This window comes from Mobula birostris, chromosome 23, assembly GCF_030028105.1.
Source record: "Mobula birostris isolate sMobBir1 chromosome 23, sMobBir1.hap1, whole genome shotgun sequence".
Lineage (NCBI taxonomy): Eukaryota > Metazoa > Chordata > Chondrichthyes > Myliobatiformes > Myliobatidae > Mobula > Mobula birostris.
Window position 1 is genome coordinate 56,122,726 of NC_092392.1, and position 27,086 is coordinate 56,149,811.

General features: G+C 41.5%; 1 protein-coding gene across 1 annotated transcript in view; it reads right to left on the minus strand.

The window, feature by feature from the left end:
- LOC140186649 (branched-chain-amino-acid aminotransferase, cytosolic-like) overlaps positions 1 to 27,086 on the minus strand; it is a 114,527-nt gene that overhangs the window by 61,243 nt on the left and 26,198 nt on the right. The window contains exons 2-3 of the mRNA XM_072241047.1: positions 18,365 to 18,421; positions 672 to 872 (exon numbers count right to left, since the gene is read on the minus strand). Coding sequence (XP_072097148.1) covers positions 672 to 872; positions 18,365 to 18,421 — 258 coding nt within the window. The remainder of the gene's footprint in view (positions 1 to 671; positions 873 to 18,364; positions 18,422 to 27,086) is intronic.

The window sequence follows — 27,086 nt, forward strand, 5'->3', positions numbered from 1 at the left end:
ACTTTCTCATTCAGGGACAAAGAGTGCTATCAACTGAACAGCGAGGTCCCACGTCCTCTAACAAACTTCGACAGATGCACTGTTGAAACTATCCTGACTGGTTGCACCATTGCCTAATACGGCAATTCCAACACGCAGGAACAGAAGAGACTGCAGAGATTAGTGGGCAACGCACACTAAGCCCAGTCCGTCACAGGCACCACCCACCCCACCACTGACAGCGTCTGCAGGAGGTGCTGCATCAAGAAGGCGGCATCAATCATCAAGGAAGCTCACTATTTGGGTCATGTCCTCTTCTTGCTGCTGCCATTGGGCAGGATGTAGAGAAGCTTGAGGTCTCGCACCTCCAGGTTCAGGAACAGCTACTTTACTGCAAACAACAGGTTCTTGAACTGACCTGCTTAACCCTATCCTACAGTACTTCAGCAACAGAACACTGTGGACCACTCCTTGTGCTACCTTGAATTTATCTCTGATTGTGGCTTTTGCATTAATAGCTTATTTTGCACAGTCCCTTTCCTCATTGTCTTGGATAATTTATGTTTTCTGTGTGTCTGTATCTACCTGCCTGTGGTGATGCTTCAAGCCAGTCTTTCATTGTAACAGTACCTCACCATACTTGTGCACTCCATTTGAACCAACCAAAGCCAAATTCCTCTCCGCCAGCTTACCTGCACAGAATACTGGAGGGCCGATAACGCAGGGTGCAGCGAGAAGTTCTGCATGGGTTGAATCCGTGGTCTCTCCCAGCCTCCAGATAATGTCCAGTGAATCACAAGCATGTGATCAGTGAACGCCGTGCCAAAAGCCAGGTGGTTAATGTCTGGTTTCTCTGCTAAAGTTTTAGCCATTTCGATGTCAAGGTCTGAGGCCTGAAAAGCACAAAGTTGGGAAAGAAGTAAATTCAGCTCCAATTATTTTGAAAGTTTGGATGTGAAATGTTGCATTGAATTTATAGTATAGAAACAGGCATTTCCTGTACTCCTCAAGTCCCTTATTTGTTCCAATCTGCCTATATTTGTTATGCACTTCTTTGTCTTACAAGGTAAATAACCTGTCCCAATCTACATTTGCCAGATTCCTTCTGATACCATCAGAATTGGCCTTCTTCCAATTTAGAATCTTAACCCCAGATTAGATGTATCTTTTTTCCATAATTACCTTGAACTAATGGTTATAATGGCGAGATACAGTGTTCCCTTTCATAAACTCCTGTCACCTGCCCTGTCTCATTCCCTAATAGGAGATCTAGTATCACACTCTCTCTAGTTGGGACTTCTATGCACTGATTAAGGAAACTTTCCTGAACATATTTGACAAACTCCCTCTTACAGTATGGGATTCCCAGCCAATATGTGGAAAGTTAAAATCACCTCCTATCACAACTCTATGTTTCTTGCAACAGTCTGTGATGTCTCTACAAATTTGCTCCTCTAAATCCCACAGACTTTTGGGTGGTCTATAGTATAATCCCAATAATGTGATCATACCCTTCTTAGTCCTCAATTCTACCCAAAAAACCTCACTAGATGAGCTCTCCAGTCTGTCCTGTCTGAGCACTGCCATGACATTTTCCCTAGCTAGTAATGTCACCACTTCTCCTTTAGTCCCTCCCACTCTGTCATGTCTAAAACAACAGAACCCTGGAACATTGAGCTGCCAGTCCTGCACCTCCGGCAACCAAGTCTCACTAATGGCTACAATGTCATAATTCAACGTGTTGATCCATGCCCTAAGTTCATCCTCCTCTCCTATAATACTGCTTGCACTGAAATATACGTAAGTCAGAACATTAGTCCCACCATGCTCAAGTTTTTGATTCCTGACTTTGAACATAGGCTTAACATCTTTCCCTCTGACCACTCCACTACCTGGTCTGGTGCTCTGGTTCCCATCCCCCTGCAACTCTAGTTTAAACCACCCCGTGCAGCACCAGCAAACCTTTCCACTGCTCACCCTTCTACTTGAGAATGCTGTGGACACGATCTGAGGTGTCCCTGACCCTCACATCCAGAAAGGCACATGCCATAAAGAAACTTTGTTCTCATCCACAGAGCCTCCTTTCTGGTCCCCTAACAAACAAATTCTCTTCACTACAGCTTGCCTCTTCTCTGCCCTTCATTTCTGAGCCACAGAGCCAAATTCAGTGCCAGAGATCTGACTGCTGTGAATTTCCTCTGCTAGGTCACCCCTCCCCCAATAGTATCCAAAGCAGTATACCTGTTGCTGAGGGGAATGGCCACGGGGTACCCTGCGGTAGTCACCTATCCCTTCTGCCCCCACCTGACGGTCACCTGCGTCTGCACCTTGGGTGTAACTACCTCCCTGTATGTCCTGTCTATCAACCCCTCAGCCTCCCAAATGATCCAGAGTTCATCCAGTTCCAGCTCCGACTCTTTAACACAGTCTATTAGAAGCTGCAACTGGATGCACTTATTGCAGATACAGTCATCAGGACATTGGAGATCTCCCTGCATTCCTACATCTCACAAAAGGTACATTTCACTATCCTGCCTGGCATCCCCACTACTCTAAGTATGAAATAAGAAAGAAAGAATAAAGAACAAACTAAAATCTAACTATGGCCTATGCCTCTCCTTGCCGAAGCCTCAATGAGCTAAAGCCTCAGTTCCCACTCTTACACTGTCCCACTCACACAATGGCTGCTCCCAAAATGTCTGTTCTGCTTAAACCTAACTTCTTTTTATTGGATCTTACCAACTGTCTAATCATGCACAATCCAATGTCTTCTCAGGAACTGTGGTACACAAAATGTGTCAACTGCCCACACACGCTTTTGAACTCTCTCTCTCTCGACACTATCCAATGTGTCCTTGGCAACGGTGGCACCCAAAATGTGAGAACTCATGTTTTCAGTATCACTTATTGATTTTTTTTTTGTATTTGCACAGTTTGTCTTCTTTTGCACATTGGTTGTTTGTCAGTCTTGTTTGTGTGTATTTTTTCATTGATTCTATTGTATTTCTTTGTTCTACATAAACGCCTGCAAGGAAATGAATCTCAGGGTTGTATATGATGACATGTATGTCATTTCATAATGAATAAATTTATTTACTTTACTAATAACGTTTCGAGCATCGAACAGTTCAGCACAGTAGGCTCTTCGGCCCTTCGGGGCGGCAGAGTAGGGTAGCGGTTTACTTGATTGTTTATTTATTGAGAGACAGTGCAGAATGGGTCCTTCCCGTCCTTAGAGTCACATTGCTCAACAACCCCCGATTTAACGATCGCCTAATCACGGGAGAATTTACAATGACAAATTAACCTACTAACTGGTACGTCTGCCTCTTTGGACTGTGGGAGGAAACCAGAGCAGCCGGAGGAAACCCACGCATTCCAAGCAGAGGACGTACCGACTTCTTACAGCTGACATTGGAACTGAACTCCGAACTCTGATGTCCCGAGCTGTAATAGCTTCGCACTACATGCTGTGCTACTGTGGTTTCCACGTTGTGTCGTTGCCATGCTGTCTGCTGAGAAGTGAGTCAGAACTAAAGAGCTCTCTCCATGGTACAGATGCACACAAAACCCCCATGGATGCGAGGGGGAATGTAGAGAGGGGGTGTGGTCCCCTACTTTGTGTTTGGACTCTCCCCTCTTGTGAGGAATAGGCCCAATTGACTCATTCCTGCCCCCAGTAACCATGGAGACTGGATAGACTGGGTTTGTTTGCCCCGAAGCAGAAGGGGCTGAGGGTGTTCTCCTTCCAATATTCTTATTATTAATTTTACATATAAGAATACAGAGTGCAAGCAAAAAATATATATATCAATATATTATACCAAATCACATATAAAGACTCCTTACCCTATATTCATATAGATTAATTAATTCGTAACATTGAAATATAGTAATTTTGTTATACCAAAAAAAATCTAACCCACTACCAAGACCAAAGCTTGGTAAAGAAAAAAAAAATTATTAGTCATGATCTGTGCTTTAACACCAAATTAAAGGTTTTGAAAATAATTCAAAAAAGTTCCCCACAATGTTTGAAAATCTTGGCTAGGTTCAGAGATTGAACATCGAATCTTCTCTAAATTTAAACTTGACCACATCACGTAACCATTGAGCGTTAAGGAGAGGCCGCATCTTTCCATTGAAGCAAGAGCGTCCTTCTGGCCATAAGAGACATAAAAGCCAAAATATGCAAGTTAGCTGACTCCAAAATAATATCCTTTCCTCCAACAATACCAAATAAAGCGGTCAAAGGATTAGGCTTAAAGTTGACTTTGAAAAGTATCAAAAATGTTTGAAATACTTCTTTCCAATATTTTCCAAGACTCGAGCATGTCCAAAACATATGAATGAGTGAAGCTTCTCCATTATTACATTTATCACAATACGGAGATATATCCAAATAAAAACAAAACAACTTATCCTTGGTCATATGGGCCCTAAATTGTAGGAGGGAGTGGCGGGCACATAACGATGAAGTGTTAATCAATTTAAAAATTTGATTCCAAGTTTCCTCAGAAATTGAAGTCTGTAAATCTTGTTTCCAAAGGTTTTTAATTTTATCTAAAGGAATACTTCTCATTCCCAACAGCATATTATAAATATTAGATACAGATTCATTATAAAAAGGTTTCAAATTAAAACTTACAAATTGTAGATTGTTATCAGGACTTTTAGGAAATGTACTTATTTGAGACCGTAAAAAATCTCTTACTTGTAGGTATCGGAAAATATGAGTTTTGGGTAAACTATACTTAGTTGACAGCTGCTCAAACGAAAAGAGACTTCCCTCCACAAACAAGTCCTGAAAGTATTTACTACCTAATCTATCCCATTCTTTAAAAACCACATCAATCATAGAGGTTTTAAAAAAATTAGAAAAAATGGGACTCGAAAGAGAAAATCTCAATAAGCCAAAGTATTTTCGGAATTGTATCCAAATTCTCATAGTGTGTTTAAGCACCAGATTATCAGTTAACTTACTGAGAAACAAAGGAAGTGAGGATCCAAGAAGAGAGATAATAGAAAATTTATTAACAGAGTTAGCTTCTAAAGAAACCCACTCGGGCAATCCTCACAATTAATGTAATAGATCCAAAATGTAAGATTACGTATATTAACTGCCCAATAATAAAATCTGAGGTTTGGTAAGGCTAATCCTCTATTCTTTTTATCTTTCTGAAGATGAATTTTATTTAATCTAGAATGCTTATTCTTCCATATATAAGAAGATACAATAGAGTCAAGAGAATCAAGAAAAGATTTAGGGATAAAAACAGGCAATGCCTGAAAAAGATATATAAATTTAGGTAATATATTCGTTTTGATAGAATTAATTCGGCCAATCAGTAATAACGAAAGAGGCGAACCAATTTGATAGTATCCTTTTTATGTGATTCAATAGGGTAAGAAAATTTTCTTTAAATAGACACTTATAGTTTTTGGTGATTGTTACACCTAAGTAGGTAAATTGGTTTCTTACAATTTTAAAAGGAAGGTTAGAATTTGTTGGTATCAAATTATTCAAAGGAAAAAGGTAACTTTTATGTATGTTTAATTTATAACCTGAGAACTGGCTAAAACAGAAGAGTAAAGAAGGCACATGGGGTAACGAAGTCTCAACATCAGAAATAAATAGCAGCAGATCATTAGCGTACAGCGAGACTTTGTGAATAGTGTCTTTCCTTAAAATACCAGTGATATCATTAGATTCTCGAAAGGCAATGGCTAAAGGTTCTAAGGCCAGATCAAAAAGCAAAGGGCTCAACGGACAACCTTGTCTAGTGCCACGTTGAAGTTTAAATGGTTTGGCGTTGTGAGAATTAGTGATAACCTTAGCAGAAGGAGCTAAATAAAGTAATTTAATCCATTGAATGAAAACGGGTCCAAAATTGAATTTTTCTAAATTTTTAAATAAATAATTCCATTCAACTCTGTCGAAAGCTTTCTCAGCATCTAGGGATACCACACATTCCGGTATCATGGAGTGTTTTAATTTGACTTTTAGGAGTTGGGTTTCAATTGGATAGGTTAAAAGGAGATCATATTTAGTTTTAGTTTCAACACCTCTTTCATATAAGGCAGGTTTTGGAGCCAAGGCATACTCTTGGTCTAATTGTTTCAGCTGATTAGCTAATTCACTTCTCTCTTTATTAGCTTTTTTCTTAATACTTGCAGTATAAGAAATAATTTGTCCTCTAATATATACCTTAAAGGCATTCCATCTGATAAGACTAGAAGTCTCCTCTAACATATTCTCTTCAGAAAAAAAGTAATTTGTCTCTCCATAAACTTTAAAAAATCTTTATCAGATAACAAAGTTAGATGAAATCGCCAAAACCTATTTGTTTGAAGAAGGCCAGGGAGATTTAAAGATAGGAGCACAGGAGCATGATCTGAGACCGCAATCTCTTTATATTCACAGGATCGAACTGATGAAATCATTTGGCTATCAATAAAAAAAATCAATCCTGGAATATGTATGATGGACATAGGAGAAAAATGAATATTCCTTGTCTACTGGATGAAAAAAACGCCAAGCATCAACAATACCACATTTCATTTAAAAAGATTTAAAGAACACAGCTGATTTATTTGGTATCACTAGTTTAGAAGATGAATGATCTAAAGCTGGATCTAAGCAACAATTAAAGTCTCCACCCATCACCAATGAGTACAGACTTAGATCTGGCAAAAATGAAAAAAAAAATGCTCAAAGAAACCTGGGTCATCTATATTCGGAGCATACACATTGGCAAATATCAATAGTTTGTTAGTTAGTTTCCCTGATACTATAACTAAATACCCATTAGTATCAGAAATTACTTTATGTTGAATAAAGGGAACTTCATTATCTATAAGGATCAAAACCCTTCTGGCTTTGGCCTGAAACGAGGAATGAAAATGAGATCCGCTCCATCGATTAAAAAGGCATGAATTGTCACACTTATGCACATGGGCTTCTTGAAGAAAAACAATTGGTACCTTAAGTTTTATAATATAGGCAAAAATCTTATTTCTTTTCACAGGGTGATTTAGCCCTTTCATGTTAAAACTAAGTAAATTAATACTTTGATCCATTTTTAAACTATTTATAAGAAAGGTTAAAGTAGCAATCAGAGAAATATATATTAAACCCAAATAATAAACCTTAAGATATATTAGCTAAGCAACAGAATTGGCTAGATTCCCACATCAGCTTCAAGAAAAAAAAAACTCCCCATCCCCCTCCCTCCTCCCAAAGGGAGAAAATTGGTCAAAGAACAACCGCTATCTACCCTCACTGAAAACATCCCCTTAGAAAGCCTGTTGGAACCACTCCAAAGAATTCAAGGTTATTTACTGTTCCAACCAAAACTAAATAATATACAGTAAAAAGACAAGCTTAGACAGGTTTATCAAACAGATAGAGCAACTATTCATACTGAAAAATAGGAAACAGTCATTTTTTAAAATATATAGTATTTCTGTTTTTGCAAGATTTTTAATTTATTGTTACATGCTCAAGGAGATCTGTTTTTTTTTGTGAGAATGCTGTAATGGTCTTTTGGAGGTCACCTGATGTGATTTTCCTGCCAATGTGAGGTCACGTGATGACATGTGCCCCGTGAGTATATATAAGGGTTGACCCAGGTGACGCAGTTGGTTTTTAAGTTTGTAGATTTCCAGGTAGAACGTGCTGTGCCTCCGTTTCTGTTGCATTTGTTTTTGTGACGCAGTTTCATTTTTAAACCAGTTGTGCGTTCTGTTGAAAGATTCCATATTATTTGGACTGGAAATTTGTGGCTGGATGTGCCAATTTACTCAATTCCAACAGTTGAAGGGAGAGTGAAGAATTTATCGAAGGATCGAGAGAAGTCGGCATCGTTTGGCAGTTTAATAAAGAATCGACCTTATTGAGTCTTCGTTGGAGGAGTACCTGCATCGAGATAACTCTTGCCAGAAAGAGCAAGGAATTCATGCAAAAAGCTGCTCTCTCTCTAATGGAATTTGTCAGTCGATTTAAACTGTTTATTTTCAGCATCGTGAGTCCTGTGGACAGAACCAGCAGTAAAGGTGCATCTATGAAGAAATCCTTCTCCAGAGAAGTCTCTCCCAATTGAACGTGTACATCTGTTGGACTTTCGAAGTTATCGCTTTAAGAACTATATCTAACTGTATCGCTTTAAGAACTGTTTCCGCATTTAACGCTTTAAAAACCAAAGCCGAGTGGAGTTGGTGAACAGCTGCATATCTGTTAACCTCCGGTTAAAGTTTTCCTTTTTTTTTCCCTTATCGTTTATACGTGTTTAATGAATGTTTGGTTGTTTTTATATAACCTGTCTCGATTGATATTCATTGTTGCCGTTTACGTAACACTATTCAAAATATGTATACAGTCAATTTTTTGAGGTCTAAGAATTCTTGCGCCTGCTCCTTTGTACAAAACCACTTAACTGATCCACCTTCCATTGTGATTCTCAGTCGAGCTGAAAAACGAAGAGAAAGCTTAAAATTTTGACTGTACAGCTCCGCTATAACTTTTTTTAAACTTAACATGTTCTGCCATAACTTCTGATGAAGAATTTTCAACAATATGAATCTTCTGACCTTGGTAGTCAGTCACACGTTTTCCACGGGCATCAAGAATCAGACGGTCCTTTATCTGAAATTCATGGAAACATATAATGACTGACCTTGGTTTTGACTTTGAAGTCGACCCATAGATAGGTGATCTGTGAGCACGATCAATCAAAGGCAGAGACTTAATAATATCAGGGAATAATTCCATCAAAAGGTTTGCAAAGAATTCTTTAGGATTACCTGCTTCCTTTAGCTGTTTAAGTCCCAAGATTCGTAAGTTGTTTCTCCTACTTCTGTTTTCCAAATCAATAAACTTCCGTCTCGGTATTTCGTTGGACTTGGTTTGTTTTTCATACAGCTGTTGCAAATCATCCATTCCTTTGTCCAGTATGGTAATAACCTCTTCATGTTCCTTTATCTTCTTATCATGCTCGGTTAGAGTTGCTTGAATATCATCTAATTTCGTACCTATTTGTTTAATTTCAGAGCTGATTTGTTGTGAATCCACCGACGCTTCTTTTCTGAACTGTTGAAACTCCTCAGTAAGCTTTTGAATTGAGCCCATAATAGCTTCCAGAGCTGCTTTGGTAGTCATAGTAATATAACAACCCGTCTAATAGTAGTATTTCAAAAGGTTGGAGACAAAAGTAAGTAAGTTAGGAGCAGCAGCAGAGAGCTGTTATTCCATCAGTGGCCACCAGGCAAATCCCAGTTGAGGGTGTTCTGACAGAGCTTAACAACGTGATGGGGAAGATAGATAGTAATATCTTTTTCCCCTTGGTGGAAGTCACTCAGACAAGAGGACATAAGGAAATAGGAGATTTAGAGGGGATCTGAGGGGGAATTGGATCCTAAAATAGGTAGTGGACACAGGCAATATCAAGATTTTTAAGAAGCATTTCAACAATTATTTCAGAATCAGATTCAGTTTTATTGCCACTGATATACAATATGTCATGATATACATTGCGTGGCAGCAGTACAGTGCAATACATAAATATGCTATAAATTACAATAAGAAATATATTATAAAATAAGTAAGTAGAGCAAAAAGAGAACTAAGCTGGTGAGGTAGTTTATGGACATTCACAAATCTGACGGCTGAGAGAAACAAGCTCTTCCTAAATCAGCCTGAATCACAAGCCTAGGGATCTAACACAGGTAAATAGGATTCGTGTAGGATCATCAGGGGCGTATCTATGGAAAACAGCGCCTACGGCAAGCACTGAAATTGCGCCCCTGTCCAAACATCTGACACCCAACTTTTAGATAACTTTACCATAATATCAGCATAAAAATACAAGTCAAGCTCGTTAATTTTTTAATTAATAAATTATGGCACTACATGAAAATTATAACTGCACCTTCCTTGCTTTCACTGATGCAAATTGGTCTATGATGTGATCAAAGTCAGTTTTTTCAGTTTCTTCTCTTTCTACAGTCAGCAGAGCAAGATCACAGAGTCTGCCTTGACCCATGGAGGCTCTCAAATACAAAAGTATTAGTTTTAACTTGCTGAATGATCTCTCACAGCTGGCGATGGAAACTGCGATAGTTAGCATTATCTGAATAGCAATGCGAAGATTGAGGAAGACGCTCTCAACTCCATACTGAACAATAAATTCAAGAAGCTCTTCAGGTCTTGATATTTTCATGTTGACCCACCTTGATAGCAACATTCTGCAATTCAACATTTCTTCATATAGCTGCTGTCCATCAACATCAGAGCTGTACAATTCGGCCAAATTTTCCCACTTCTTCTTCAGGTCGTTACTGTCAGCGCCGTAACACAGTCCCTCGACATCGAGAAGGAACCCAAACTCAGCGTCAGTGTCGTGCAAATGAGCGAACCTTTCGTCCATTTCTCTGTGAAGACAGCTGAGTGTTCCCTTCATGACTCTTTCCATTTCCTCCTTAGCTGTTAACCCAGCATCTCTCGAGTTCTCATCAGCCATTTGCTTCTTTCGTCTCTGACGTCTTTCAACTTCAATATTCCATTCTTGACAGAGACCGACTCCTTCTTCGAGTGACTCACTGACCAACACTTCTCTTTCATCATAAAAATGATCTCGGAGGGCTTTCAAATCCAGGGCAGCATCGTGGAAGTTCATGCTAGGACCCTGCAGCCTCTTTTGAATACAGTCAATGCGAATGAGTACTTTGTTCCAAGATCCTAGCAAAGTCAGAAAATTGTAACTCAACATGCGGTTGTACAGCTGCCTTGCTTCACTTCTTGTTTCACTGGTCTCGTTTTCATTGTCTATCATGTCCTGGAGAACTTGAAGTATCTTCTCAAGGTACTTGTTGACAGGCTTCACTGCTTCTGTCCTTGCACCCCACCTGGTTTCAAACTCCGATTTAACAACCATAGGCACGGCGTTTTTGAGTTTTTCCCAGCGCTGTGTTGAACGAGAGAAAAACACATAGAGAGCTTCGATGGTTCCAAAAAATGTGACCATCATTGTATCCTGCTTGGCTGCTGTACATCCACCAAGTTGAGTGAGTGATTGTCGCAATTCACAAACACTGCCAGGTTGTTTTTCTCACTTATTCTTTGATGAACACCACTTCTGTGTCCAGCCATCACAGCAGCGTTGTCATAGCACTGTGACCGACAATCTTGTAGCTCCATTTCGTCCTTCTCTAGCTGTTTCAAGATGTTTTCAACCAAACTCTCAGCATCCTTCTGGCTTATCTGGATAAAACCAAGGAAGGACTCTTTAACATGGCCTGTCTTCCTCTCAAAATCAACTTCCACATACCTCACTACTTCTGACATCTGCTCACGGTGTGCCTGATCAGGAGTTGAGTCGAACATGAAACCATAGTACTTGGCTTTACGAATGCTTCTCAGTAAACTCTGGTGAACAGTGGATGCCATTATGTAAATGAATTCGTTCTGGACACCCAGTGAAAGATAAGATGTGGATCCAGGATGAATTTCCAAATGAGTGAGGTGTTCTTTTATGACAGGGTCAAATATGGCCAGTAGTTTCAGTAATCCAAGGAAATTTCCCACATTGGAGTCATCGTCTAGCTGAAGTGACTCCCTGTGTCCTGGCAAGTTCTGATTTGCAAGGAATTTTATGCAGTGAAGGATTCTCGTCAAGATATCACGCCATTTCTTATTTCCCTTCTCAATCTGTGACTGAAATACCGCATCAACAACTCCTCTGTCTCCAGCTAAATTTCTTTCCATTTCTTTCTACCGTGTGAAGCATTCCTGATGATTCTTGGCATTTTCATGAACACTAATTCTTTCAGGTGATTTCCACTGGTTGAATCCACTTTCCTGCTTCAATGAGGATTGATGGTCTGACCGGGAATAGAGAACACAACAGATACAAAACGTAGACTTTTTGGAAGGGAAATAGACCAGCCATGAGCAAGTCACTTCCTCACCATGCCCATTTCCCAATTTCCTCTTGAACCAAGTTTTGTTCATTGAGCAGTTACTTGTTGGCAGGAAAGGCCCCTCACTATTCTGGAAATACTTTGAACCCAGCTTTATTATTTCTGTTCTCAACACGTCAGGCAGAATTGCTTTTCCAGTATCCCTGGCGAAGTTCAGAAGTTCAATGTCATGCTGTTCAATCACTTCTGGTATGACAGTTCGAGGCTCTTTGACACCATCCAGTTCACTAGGTTCAGTGTCGTCAGGTTCAATCTCGTCAGGTAAAATCTCGTCAATAACTCAACATCACCACCACCACCATCGTCTTCCCCTCCTGTCATGTCCACGTTCTCTGTGGCAGCCTCACTCTTTAATCTCGTCATACTCCGATTTATCTGACATGACTTCTTCCTCGGCTTGTGACGCATTTGTACTTGATCCACCTTCGGATTCTAACAAACTTGTAGCAGGTGCAGGTGACTCCATGGAACGTGACGAATTACTTGTTCTGGGCTTTTCAAAGAAGGGCATGAAGAACTTCCTCAACTTCTTGGCTTCCTCCATCTCCAACGTTCGACTCTTCCGTCCTTCAGCTCCACTTTCCTTCTTCTTCATGAAGAAATGTTTCATGGTCTTCTTACGCTTCTCACCCATGATAATCAAAGACAGATCATACAACTGAAGAAAATTCTTTTTTCAGTATCTAAGGATGGCTTGTCTGACTTTATTAGAAACTGCTCAGTGGCGCCCCACTTCAGGTGGCGCCCAGGACACGTGCCGTACCTGCAATACCTTAGACACGTCACTGGGGGTCAGTATGAACATGGAGAGCCAAAGAATCTGTTTCTATGTTGCATGACTCCATGTCTTTATAATACCGTGGCTCATCCACTGGTTAGTGACTGGTGATGGAGCTCACGGTGAGGATAAACCCAGCTGTGATCAGTGAATGTGGGCACGTGGCGAAGTGGTTAAGGCATTGGACTAGCAACCTGAAAGTCATGAGTTCGAGCCCCAGCCGAGGCAACGTGTGTTGTGTCCTTGAGCAAGGCACTTAATCACACATTGCTCTGCGACGACACTGGTGCCAAGCTGTATAGGTCCAAATGCCCTTCCCTTGGACAACATCGGTGTCATGGAGAGGGGAGACTTGTGGCATGGGCTACTGCTGGTCTTCTACACAACCTTGCCCAGGCCTGCACCCTGGAGAGTGAAGACTTTCCAGGTGCAGATCCATGGTCTCGCAAGGCTAACGGATGCCTTTACTTGATCAGTGAATGGAACTCAAGACCCACTGCAGAGACAAAAGAGATTCTGCTGATGCTGGAAGTCTTGAGCAATACACACAGGATACTGGAGGAATTCTGCAGGTCAAACAGCATCTATGGAGGGGAATAAATAGCCAATGTTCTGAGTATTGCAGTTCTTTTTAAAATGGACATCTCCTTACCCAACCTTGTGCTTTGAATTAATGACGGAAGACCTGAACCTCCCCGCTCCCAACCTTTCCAGAAGCTCCATACTTCCCTGGCCATTCACAAAAATACACAACCCCTGTGTCATTAACTGTGTGTCTGATGCTAGGCAAATATCAGCGTACAGTAAGAGGAGCTTTGCACGTAAGTGCCTAAGTCACTTTGCACAGTAGGGGAAAAGAGAGGGCTTTTCTCTTTTGAGCAGAGGAGAATCAAAGATGACTTGATAGAGGGGTATAAGATTTTAAGAGGCATGGAGAGAGTGGAGACCCAGTGACTTTTTACCAAGGTTACAATGGCTAATACCAGAAGACATCCTTATAAGGTGAGCGGAGGAAAGCTTGGGGCAGATGTCAGAGTTAGGTTTTTGGCACCGAAAGTGGTAGGTGCCCAGACCCAATGCTGTGGGTGGAGGTAGAGCTGATACAAAAGGGACATTTAAGAGACTCTTAGGTGGCACATGGATGAAAGAAAAATGGAGGGTTATCAGCTGTGTAGGAGGGAAGGGTTAGATTGATGATGGAGTAGGTTAAAGAAAGGGTTGTCACATCATGGGCCGAAGGACCTGTAATGTATTGTATTCTCCGTGTTCTAAGTTCTGTATTCTTACAGCACTAAAAAAGGCCCTTCAGCCCACCAGGTCTGCACACACCCCTAACTATCCTTTTGCACAAATCCATTTTTTGTTCTCTCCACATTCCAATTCTCCCAAGTGTCTATCACTCACCTACAGTCAGGTAATTCACAGTGGCCAAATGACCTACAGAATGTAGATCTCTTGGACGAAACTGGACCACCTGCGAGAAACCCAGGTGGTCACAAGGAGAACATATAAAGTCCACAATAGACAGCACCTGAAATCGGGATTGAACCTGGTCACTGGAGCTATGAGGCAGCTCTACCAGCGGTGATACTGTGACAACCTTGTGTTATTACTTCCCCAGTATACATGAGTGCAAATCATTCTTTACTTTCTATTAACAATTTTTGGAGGACAGATTTCATTATAGATGAAAAACCTATCTGGATTTCCTTTAGAAACCTAATGTTTGAGTTTTCACTCAGTGGCCACTTTATTAGATACATCTGTGCACCTGCTCGTTCGTGCAAATATCTAATCAGCCAGTCATGTGGCACTAACCCAATGCATAAAAGCATGCAGACATTGTCAAGAGGTTGACTTGTTGCTCTGACCAAATATCAGAATGGGGAAGAAATGTCATCTAAGTGACTTAGACTGTTGGTACTAGACAGAGTTGTTTGAGTATCTCAGAAACTGCTGATCTTCTGGGAGTTTCATGCACAACAGTCTCATGAATTTACAAAGACTGGTGCAAAAAAAAACAAAAAAAAAATCCAATGAGCAGCATTCTGTGGGCAAAAATGCCTTGTTAATAAGAGAAGTCAGAGAAGAATGGCCAGACTGGTTCAAGCTCAGAGGAAGGTGACAGTAACTCAAATAACCACTCACTACAACAGTGGTGTGCAGAAGAACATCTCTGAACACACTATATACATAGAAACATAGAAAACCTACAGCACAATACAGGCCCTTCGGCCCACAAGGTTGGGCCAAACATGTCCATACCTTAGAAATTACTAGGCTTACCTATAGCCCTCTATTTTTCTAAGCTCCATGTACCTATCCAAAAGTCTCTTAAAAGACCCTATCATATCCATCTCCACCACCATCGCTGGCAGCCCACTCCACGCACTCACCACTCTCTGTATAAAAAACTTACCCTTGACATCTCCTCTGTACCTACTCCCCAGCACCTTAAACTTGTGTCGTCTTGTGGCAACCATTTCAGCCCTGGGAAAAAGCCTCTGACTATCCACACAATCAATGCCTCTCACCATCTTATACACCTCTGTCAGGTCACCTCCCATCGTCCGTCGCTCCAAGGAGAAAAGGTTGAGTTCACTCAACCTATTCCCAAAAGGCATGCTCCCCAATCCAGGCAACATCCTTGTAAATCTCCTCTGCACCCTTTCTATGGTTTCCACATCCTTTCTGTAGTGAGGCAACTAGAACTGAGCACAGTACTCCAAGTGGGGTCTGACCAGGGTCCTATATAGCTGCAACATTACCTCTCGGCTCCTAAGTTCAATTCCATGATTGATGAAGGCCAATACACGTACGCCTTCTTAACCACATATATTGAACGTTGGAGTGGACAGGATACAGGAGGTACCTAATAAAGCAGCCACTGAGTGTGAGTGTTCATGTGCATGTGAAGGATCCTATTGATTACACAATTCTGATCACTTTTGTGTTCTGCAAACTTCAGAAAGCACACCCACCCCTAGGCACCTATTTCTTTCTTGTGACTGGAGTTCATATTTCCAAACTAGACTAGTTCACCATTGAAGCAAATAGCTTCTTGTTAACCAGTTAATCATAAAACAGGTGTCTATCTTGGCAACAGGTCTACAACACAGGGGCATCAGCAGAGTGGATTTCAAGTTGGCTAAGGAGTGATCAGCTATCAATCACAGCCCTGCCTTCTCTTTATTTCATTTTCACCTCCAACGTTACCACAATGGGAGGCCATGCTCCAAATCATAACTAATGGTTTCTGTTGTTCAGTGGTCTGTATAAATGGCTTCCAGTGTAAGTGTGGTCATGGCTATAGATTATAGAATCTAAAAATAAGGATTTCCAATTGGAATTAATGTCTGCTGATCAAAAATCTACGACACTGGAAATCTAAAATGGATATAGAAAACGCTGGAAAATGCTGGTTAGGCCACATGCATGGACAATCTTAGACCAGAAGTATTAACTATTTCTCCTTCCACAGATGCTGCCTGACTTGCTTAGTTTTTCCACTACTTTCTACCTACATTCTCATCCGTTCACTATCAATCTTGACTACAGAAGTCGAACGAGCTCTTGACTACAATGGAAGATCAGTTCATGTTGAAAGCTTATTAAAATGCAACAGTTCCAGGAAACTCCAAATTGAATGCCACAGTCATATCCTGGCTCATGGCAATCACTAAATAAGATTGGTGACAATCAATATGGCTTTTCAGTCCTATTCATCTATAGGCATGTATGCAATTAGGAATTGAGAGCCAAGAAATTAATGTAAGTCACTTAAAAGAGGCGGGAGGAGAAGATGGCAGTGCGACATGCGTGCGCAGCTCTCTGGTGAAAAATGATGTTGTATCTGTTAAATAGGGGCTGTGGACAATTCTGATTTGATGGAGAATGGACGTGAAAGCACAGAGGAACATCTGGAGAAATTTCTGAAACGCCCGTCCGCTGGTGTCGTTACTGTGTGACCGGGAATCTTTCGGAGGGTAGGCCTCAAAATCCCCTGCCTTGCCTGCTTTTGGTGACCGCGAAGGAGTTTCGGATGACTCAGAGTCGGACTGTGGTCGGCATGGCAGGGAGAGTTTTTCTTCCTTCTCCCGTCTGCGTGAGATGTGGGACATTTGAGAAACTTTGAACTTTACTGTGCTTACGAACTTTCTTCATCAAGTTATGGTATTGTTGCACTGTTGTAACTATATGTTATAATTATGTGGTCTTGTCAGTTTTTTCAGTCTTGGTCTGTCCTGTGTTTTGTGATATCACACCGGAGGAAATAATGTACCATTTCTTAATACATGCCTTACTAAATGACAATAAAAGGGGACTACGTGTCTTCATAATCTAATCATGAAAATCACTAATTTACAGTCAACTGCAAATTATTACAACGTAAATTCCATGGTGCTACTGTTGTCATAGAGCAACTGAACTCTGAAAACTCACATTTGTTCCTCAATCATACTTTATTTACTTGTGCACAAAGAGAAAAGTGAGGTCCCCTGTCACCAAACTTCTCTGAAGTCTGAGCAAAAAAAATCCCATTTTTATACCGAATTGGTTAGCTGGATACAGATACTGACCAATTAGTAACCTTCTGTATGTTTGAATTCCTTATTTGCATGATCAATTACCAATCACACAATGATAATACCGGTACTAATAGCCAATAGAATCTACATTTAAAGGCCAATAGTACTTCAGATTTAGTCAAGTAACTGGCCAATAGTAAGTATCATCTGAGAACTCTTTGTATTCTTCCTTACCTTATCTGCTTATACTAACTGGCTCCAGTCCCCTACTGTTAAAAAGAGAAGCTATGCGCATCAAAGATCATTTTAAAAAGACCCTTCTTACTTGGGCTGACTGTTTACTACCCATAAACTATCCTTGCCTGAACATTACTAAACCCTGCTGTATCTTTCACACTATAACCATTAATCTATCCCAGTTATTAGAGACCAGTTTCCCGAATCAGTGAAATTAATTGCACCTAAACTTCATCCCCAAAATTCACAGGAATGAGTAACCAAATAACTAATCAAAATCACTGATACGCACATGTCTCATTGATCAAGTCTTCATGAGGTTTCCCAGTTTGAAAGAAATGAAGACACAGACTTGCAAGCTAATCTTCTTCTTAGAATGTTCTTTTATAGCCAATTAAATAGATTAGTAGTACTATGAGGCATACATCAGCCAAGTTAAATGCCACAAGAAGCCACACACATTTGGTAGATAATGCCCAAGCAGTCACATTAAGACATTTTGTTTAGGGATAAGTATTGGCCAAGACTTCAAGAGAGAGCACATCCATTTGTTTCTGACCTATCTGTATATTTTACCTCCAATCACCTTTAAATTATTGCCCCTTGTATTAGCCATTTCTACCACAGGAATTAGTCTCTGGCTATCCACTCCATCTATGCCTCTTGTCATCTTGTACACCTCTATCAAGTTTTATTTAATCTTTGTTTCTTTAAATCATTACTTTTTGAACATGGCCTTCCCATGTACATCCCCTTCTCCTCACTCAGCAGGGTTTGAGATATAGTCTTTTTAAAAACCTTACGTGTCTTACCTCTGAACCATGCCCACATAGTGCCAACACACCAATCAAAATTCAGGTCATACCTTAAATGTGTCAGCAACAGGCTGCAGGGAATTCCCAGTGATCCCATGATTGGTGCTCTACAGGAAGAAGAGAAAATAGTACATGATTAGAAAATGCACTGTGTCGCACTTCAACGATTCAACTTTTATTTTGAAAAGAATGTAATTGTGAGGCTATTGCAAAAAGCTTTGTTAAATCACTTTAAAAATCTCCAGGATCTTGCTCACACTCCCCTCCCTCTATCACTTAAGATCCATGAGCCAGTCCTCACCGAGGAATCAGAGGTGGAGAATGTCAGCAAATTTAAGTTCCTCAGTCTTGTCATTTCAGATTGTCTCTCCTCAGTCCAGCACGTAAGTGCCATGACAAAGAAAGCACACAGCACCTCTACTTTCTGAAAAGTTTGTGAAGATTTGGCAGGTCATCTAAAACTCTGATAAACTTCTATAGACGTGCCTACAAGAAGTAATAGATGCGGCCCAGTGCATCACAGCGAAAGCCCTCCTCACCATCCAGCACATCTAAATGGAGTGCTGTTGCAGGAAAGCAGCATCCATCATCAAGAACCCCCAAAATCCAAGCCATGCTTTCTTGTCACTGCTACAATCATGAAGAAAGTACAGGAGCCTCAGGACCAGCAACCACCGCCATGTTCAGAAACAGTTATTACTACACAACCATCAGGCTCTTGAATCAGATGGGCTAACTACTCAACTTCACTTACCCCACTATTGAATGGTATAGACTGACTTTCAAGGATTTCATCTCATATTTATTACTATTACTATCTTTTTTTTTCTTTCTTTTTGTACTTGCATAGTTTGCTGTCTTTTGCACACTGATTGTTGGTCAGTTCTGTTGGGGGCAGTATTTATTGATTCTATTGTGTTTCTTATATTTACTGCACATGCCCGAATCTCAGGGCTGTATATGGTGACACATATGTAATTTGATAAGAAATTTATTTTAAACTTGAAACGCCGGAATTATTCTTTGAAATCACCCACCTTAAGCAATGTAAATGTCATTTAACAAGAGTGTTCACAATAACTAGCATGTACACACAAACTGCACCATCCCCTGAATGGGATTGAGATACACAATACTAGCTGGCAGGAGACTGTACTTGTCAGTGTACGTTACACTAGACAGTTTGCAGTGACAAGCACAAACAAATATATGCACTGTACCGGCAGATATACTAAGCAACTGTTAACAGATGTTCTGTATACAAAAATAAAGCTACTAAAAATGGATAATGTGAATTGAAGGCATAAGCAATCAAGAGGGCATGAAACTTTTGAATCTGTCAGTCATCCTGACACCTGCTGTCTTTACAGCCACTCTCCCAGTCCGACACATTTACAAAGGGCACAGGAGGGCAGTCAGACATAGAGATAGACCATTAGGCCATAAGATATGGGGAAAGAATTAGACCACCTGGCCCATTGACTCTGTTCCCCCATTCAAACATGGCAGATTTCTTTATCAAACCCATTCTCCTGCCTACTGCCTGTAATCCTTAAACTGCTTCCCAATCAAGAGCCTACCAATCTCTGCACTAACTACACTTGGCGCCAAGAGCCCTCTGTGGCAATGAATTCCACATATTCACCACTATCTGGACGTCGCTTAATTCTTTGGCTGTGCCCTCAGATTTAGACTCTACTATGAATGGAAGCGTCCTCTCCACGTCCACCCTTCTGGTATTCAGTAAGTTCAAATCAGAACAACCCCTGCAACCCCACCCCATCATCATTCTGAATTCCACTGAATACAGGCCCAGATATGTCAAGCAATCCTCAAAGGTTAAGCCTTTCATTCTTGGGGTGATTCTTGTGAACTTTTTCTGGCCCTCATCAACGTGCAGCCATTTCTGAGCTCCATTATGGGATTATGTTGCTAGAAGGAAAAGAAGACATTAATCAATGTTCTTAAAGCCCTTTTGATAAAAATCAGAATCAAGTTTATTACCACTGACTTACAGGACATCATATTTGTTCTGCGGCAGCAGTACAGTGCACACATAAAAATTAATATAAATTACAAAATAAATAAATAGAGCAAAAGACAAGGCATAACAAGGTAGTGTTCATGGGTTCATGAACTGTTCACAAATCTGATGGGGAGGTGAAGTAATAGCTGAGTCACTGAGTGTGGGTCTTCAGGCTCCTGTGCTTCCTTCCTGATGGTATAACGAGAAGAGGGAATGTCCTTCATGCTGAGTTCCTCCAGCGTGTTGTGAGTGTTGCTATGTACCTCATGTCCCTGGAGTTTTCTCTCTGCACATTGGGTGTTTGGTGGTCTTTGGTTTTAATGGATTCTATTGGGTTTCTTTGTTTTGTGGCTATCTGTATGGAGACAAGTCTCAAGGTTATATAAAGTAAAAATACTTTGACATTAAATGTATTTTAAACTTTGAAAGCCTAGAGACTGGAGGCTGGACTTGGAGGACCATCCATGTGTAGGTGCATGCAAGGGAGTAAAAGAGCTTGTTTTTCTGTTGCAGATTTGTTATATTCGGCTTTGTTCTGTATTCTGTGTTGTTCTGCTGAGCATTTGGTGCCAGTATGTGTGGCAATACTTGTGGGCTGCTTCCAGCACATCCCTAGCTTGTTAATGCAAACAACACATTTCACTGTACATTTCCATGTACAGGTGATAAACAGATCTGAAAATAAATCTAAATCTGAATAATATCTGGAAATCTCTCAGCTATGATCACTCAAATGCAGAAATAGCATTTGGCATGGTATCGTGACCCTCCGGGCCTGGCATTGGTTGCGCAAGAGGCGGGAGGGGAGCACCATCTCACAAACTGTTGACTATCCCTCCTGCTCCATCTGTCGAAGAGTCAACATCACCCTCATCAACCACATTAACCTCAGTTCAGCACAGAACCGGAGAATGGTGTCTTCCTCCTTTCCTTAAGCAGCCCCTCAGTCCCAACGAAATGCTTCAGAGAGGAAATTAGGCTGCCTTATCTGGGCTTTGCTAAAAATCAAACATAACCTCACATTCCTATCTGTCAGATCACCCACTTGCTCTTACTTCAGTCATCTTACACTGCGCGTCTGGAATCCTGGATGCCACAATTACACAGGGATATTTCATGAGAAAAGACACCCCTAGCAGCTTCTGCTGTCCTTCAGAAAATCTGATCTGATCCACTGTGGCGCGTCCAACTGCAAATTGAGAAGTACTGGCCATCTGATCAGTGGCTGAGTGCGGACAGAGACAAGATGGGAAAGCAAATGACTTGAGAAGGATAGATTATTGATTGTAGTTGCTTCAGCTATCAATTACAGAAGAGCTGAAGTGATCTCTGGGGCGTCATAATGAGCAGCTGAACCTTTCAGCTGCAGCCGTAATAAAATGCTCACTCTCGATCAGACAGACCTATTGCATTACACCCTTCAAATGGGTTGTAGCTATGGGACCCACACACCAGTCGAGGACAATTTCCATTTCTGTTGATTGATTCTGAGACATACACACTTAAATTTATTGGCGCTCTGAGATTGCTTTGGTTGCTTCATGAAAAATGCAAACCTTTAACAAGTAAGGTAAAGCAGAGAATATTGAGTGGAGTGCATTCACGGATACTTTCCCACCCCCTGGCACACACCAGAGTCCAATGGCCTGAGCCAGGAGTTTGATGAAAGCCAGTCATGACAGCGATCCCCTGCGTGATTGGGCTTTTGCTTTCCTGTTCTACTAGTCCCTGTGTGTATCATGATCACCTTGTTTACGTTTCAGAGACAGAATGCTGAAGGCAAGATGCATTCCTAAATCTGTGGCAGGGCATGAGACCAGAGAAGTGGGCCTTTCAGCCCATCAAGTCTACATGGGGAAAGTAGTGGAGGAAAGGAAACGATGCACCACTGAACACATCTACGAAGCGCACTGCCACACAGAAGCAGCATCCATCATCCAGACCATGCCCTCTTCTCACAACTACCATTGGGCAGGAGGTACAGCAGCCTCCAGGTCCAGGGACAGTCGTCAGGCTCCTGAAATTGCCTGGACAGCTCTACTCACCTCAACTCCAAACACAACTTACAGACTCACTTTCAAGGACTTTACAACTCATGTTCTCAGTATTATTGTTTTCTTTTGCACATTGGCTGTTACTCAGTCTTTGTTAATGTATGGTTTTTCCATAGATTTCATTGGGTTTCCTATAAACGCCAGCAAGAAAATGAACCTCAAGGTAGAATATGGTGACATATCTATACTGCGCTTTGATAATACATTTACTTCGACTTTGATCAATCCCCATTCCCTCAGTATATTTCCCTGTACACTAGTCTCTCCCTCGTGTCCATTTGCACCTCTCAACACTCTAACCACCCAGCTACACCCGGGCTGATAGAAAGCAGTCAGGTAAGCCAGCATGTCTTTAGGATGTGAGTGAAACTGGAGCACCCAGGGAAAAGCTATGCGGTCACAGGGAGAATATGCAAGCTTCATCCAGACAGGACCCAAGGTCAGGAGCTGTGAGACATCAGCACAACCCGCTGAGTCATTACGCCGCAAGGCTCGGCCTCCTAGCCGCTGCTCTGCCTTATTTATTCTTGCATGATTTCACCACCAAGCTGCATGTGCTCAAATTAAAAAGAATTCTGCTGACTGCAGCCTCAGGGCACCCATAAACCACACACCATACACTGCTGGCAGTTGAAATCAATAGGAATCACCATTGTGCATTGGGAAGGCATGGGAATGACATAAATGGTTCAGTAATCCTGGATTTTTATTGATTCAAATTGAAGAATAAACATTGGCCAGGATTAGGAAGATCCCTTCTTCAGAACAATGGCATTCCTGAGATGAAAAATGCCACAGAGGCTCAGTTTACTAACGTGACAATGTAAACAGTCAAGCAGTAACTCACTGGAGAGGGAACAGGGATTTTTTTAAAAATCAACTGCGATGCGTCTTACAATCAAATTTAACCGATCTTAGATCATGTCAAAGTCAAGAGTGGCTAATGGGGCCTCTGTCTCATTGCTCCAACAATCTGGGTTCAATATTGAGATTTGACTATAACCACTATAAGATGTAGAAGCAGGAATCAACCCTGATGAAGGGTCTCAGCACAAAATGTTGACTGCTAATTCTCTTCCATAGATGCTGCCTGACTTGCTGAGTTCCTCCAGCGTTTTGTGTGTGTGTGTGTGTGTGTGTGTGTTACTTTGGATTTCCAACGTTTGCAGAATCTCTGAATTTATGGAACAGAATTAGGTCATTTGGCCCATTGGGTCTACTTCACCATTCGATCATGACTGATTTATTTTTCCTTTTCAACTCCATTCTCTCACATTCTCCCCCTAACTTCTAACTTTGCGGGTTTCTCTGAGGTGCTGAGTTTCCTCGCACAGTATTTCTCCTTCAGTTTGAACTAGTAAACTGTCCTCAGTGTGTAGGTGGGTGGAAGGACTTGGGGGGAGCTGAGGAGACTGGGAGGAGAATAAAAGAGGATGTGTTGGATTCATCTAAAAGGATAGTTTGTGGTTGGCACAGACTCAATGGGCCAAAGGACCTGTTTCCATGTTGTATCTCTCTGTAAGTACAACTCCAACAAGTGAACCCAGAACCAGTTTCAAAGTAAAATCCAGACCCCAACAATCCCTACATGGTTCAGTGCATTTGTAGCTGGGATAGTGGTGCACTTGAACCTGGTGTCAATGAGTAGGAAACACCAACCACATAGCCTGCACAGTCAATTTCACCACTGCTTGAGGAGAGCATTATCAAGCATTATTTAGTTTGAAGTATCCTCCTGTGATCTTAAAGATGGTCTTCATTTCAGCTTTGGAGAATATACATTCAGCACTGGTTGCTTCACAGAAGGAGCAGAGTGCTCACCATTCAAGGCCGCACAGCGGCATAGTGATAGCACAATGCTTTACAGTACCAGTGACCCGGGTTCAATTCCCACTGCTGCCTGTAAGGAGTTTGTTCAATCTCCCAAAGACTGCGTGGGTTTCCTCCGGAAGCTCTGGTTTCCTCCCACAGTCCAGAGACGTACCGGTTGGTAGGTTAATTGTAAATTGGTCATTGTAAATTGTCCTGTGATTAGGCTAGAATTAAATTGGGGATTGCTGAGCAGGTGGCTTGAAGGGTTGGAAGGGCCTAGTCCACACTGCATCTCAATCAATCAATCAATAAATCAATCCCAGATCTCAGCCAGTTTCTACTTGTATTCACTTTGAATGGGAGGAACATGGGGGAGGTTAGTAACAGAGCATGGGAACCAGGTCATTCATCCCTTGGAGACCATGCTCCGACAATCACTTCCATCACTACCGAGTTCACATCCACTCCACCCTCACGTGACACCTTGCTTCCATTACCATGGCAACTACTCTGTCAAGACCATACTGAATCACAGAGATGTGAATCCAGCCCAGTCGATTATGAAATCCAGCCTCCCCTCTGTCTACGCTTCCTGCTGCTTGTAGGAAAGCAGCCACCTTAATCAAAAACCCCTCCCACCCCATTCATTCTCTCTTCATTCCTCCCCCCACCATTGAGCAGAAGATACAAAGCTTGAAAGCACACACCAGCAGACTCAAGGACCCACTGTCATCAGACAGTTGAACGGACCTCTTGTATGATATCAATAAACTCTCGTTTTTCAATCTACCTCATCATGGCTCTGGCAGCTTTTCTGTCTACACGTTCCCTGTAATTCTAACACTAGCTTCTGCTTTCTGTTATTGTTCTTCCCTTTCCTTTGTACTATCCCTTTCTCTTCCCTTTGTACCATTTTCATGTACGCTTACATGTAACATGTTCTGTATGGATGGCATGCAAAACAAAGTTCTTCATTCCATCTCAGTATACGTGGCATAAATAAACCAATTTACCATTTCCTCAAGAACTAATGACACTCCCTATATTAAAACTGATTCACCTGACTTCACTTCATTGGATTATCAGAGAACAGAGTCTCAGGCATGTGCTGTCATTTATATTGAGAAGTACATCATGAACAGTTAGCAGATTCAGAAACCCTACCCAGACTGATTTCCCTTAAACTGTTCTACCTGGTAAACAAGTCTACCTAAGTGAGGAACCTAAGTCTTCCTGGTAATTAAGAGCCGAGCCCCCTTTCTATCAAACTGTGTGAAACATGATGCTCACTGATTTTAACTTGGGAGTTTCCCGTTCTGCCAATTAAGCATACAGTCGCTGAAGATTAAAACTACCACACTCCCATCCTTTCCTCTGCAGCCCATCTCAGAATAGGTAACCCAGTATCATACCTAGTGTGCACTTGGTTAGCCTATAAACATCTCCCATGTTATTAGGCTCAGACTTATTTTCCTTTAGTACATTAACCAGTTGCTGAGAAGTTTGTACAGACCCTGATTTGGCTGTTGCAGTGTAGACAATGCTTCACTCTGCACAAATTTCAAAAAGCTGCTGGGAAAGGAGTTTATACAGGTGTCCCCCGCCTTTCGAACGTTCGCTTTACAAAACCTCACTGTTACGAAAGACCTACGTTAGTACCCTGTTTTCGCTTTCAGAAGGTGTTTTCACTGTTACGAAAAAAAAGCAGCGCACGATAAAAAATTCAGCACACGAAAAAAATCAGCGCACAATAAAAGACAGTGCGCGCCCCGAGCAGCAGTTTGCAAGATGAGTTCTATGGTGTCGGAAAAGCCTAAAAGAGCTCGTAAGGGTGTTACACTTGGCGTAAAACTAGACATAATTAAGCGTTTCCATCGTGGTGAACGAAGTAAGGACAAAGTTAGTTTGGCTTGTGGAAGCTGACGAACATGATGTTGGAAGAGGAAAGGATAACAATCAAAACCGAATGCAGTAGCGAAATGAACGTGAAGCAACTGCGTGAGATTTTCGCTGCAATGATAAGTACGACTTTAATTTTGAAAGGGTACGTAGGTTTAGGAGATAGTTGCAGCATGGTTTGAGTCCTTACGAAGAACCGTGTGATAGAAAAATGCGCGAGGCTCAGCAGTCAAGCAAGCCTTCCACATCAGCCACAGCAGACAACGAACCTCGACCTTTCACATCGAGGTGGGCAGTCATAAGAGAAGATGAGCTGCCTGCTCTAATGGAAATAGACGACGAGATGACACCCCAGTGTCCCACCACCCCAACACCCAGGCCGCGGACAGATACTGTACCGATTCGCGGAGAATGCAGCAGTAGCCAGGAGGCACACAGGACATCTTTAAGAAAAAAGCCAAAATAAACATGCTAATTAATTAGGTGCCGCCCCACACTTAAATGTCGGCCCAGATCAAAGGCGATGCAGTCAGCAAAGGCGATGCAGTCAGCGCCGGATTTTTGCCAACAGCGCTTGCGTGAGATTTTCTGCCAACGGTGCTTGCATGAGATTTTCGCTACGGAGAACAGTGCAGTAATGATTGTGGAAAAGTATTTCTACTTTATATAGGCTGTGTATTTATCATATCATTCCTGCTTTTACCATATGTTACTGTTATTTTAGGTTTTGTGTGTTATTTGGCATGATATGGTAGGTTATTTTTGGGTCTGCGAACGCTCACAAAATTTTTCCATTTAAATAAATGGTAATTGCTTCTTCGCTTTACGACATTTCGGCTTACGAACCGTTTCATAGGAACGCTCTATCTTCGGATGGCGGGGGAAACCTGTATCTACTAGATGGGGTATGCATATGCAAAAAGGCATGTGACAGTGTTTATCTAGTCTCAGTTGAGTGAAATCAAGTTGGGTGAAATATGT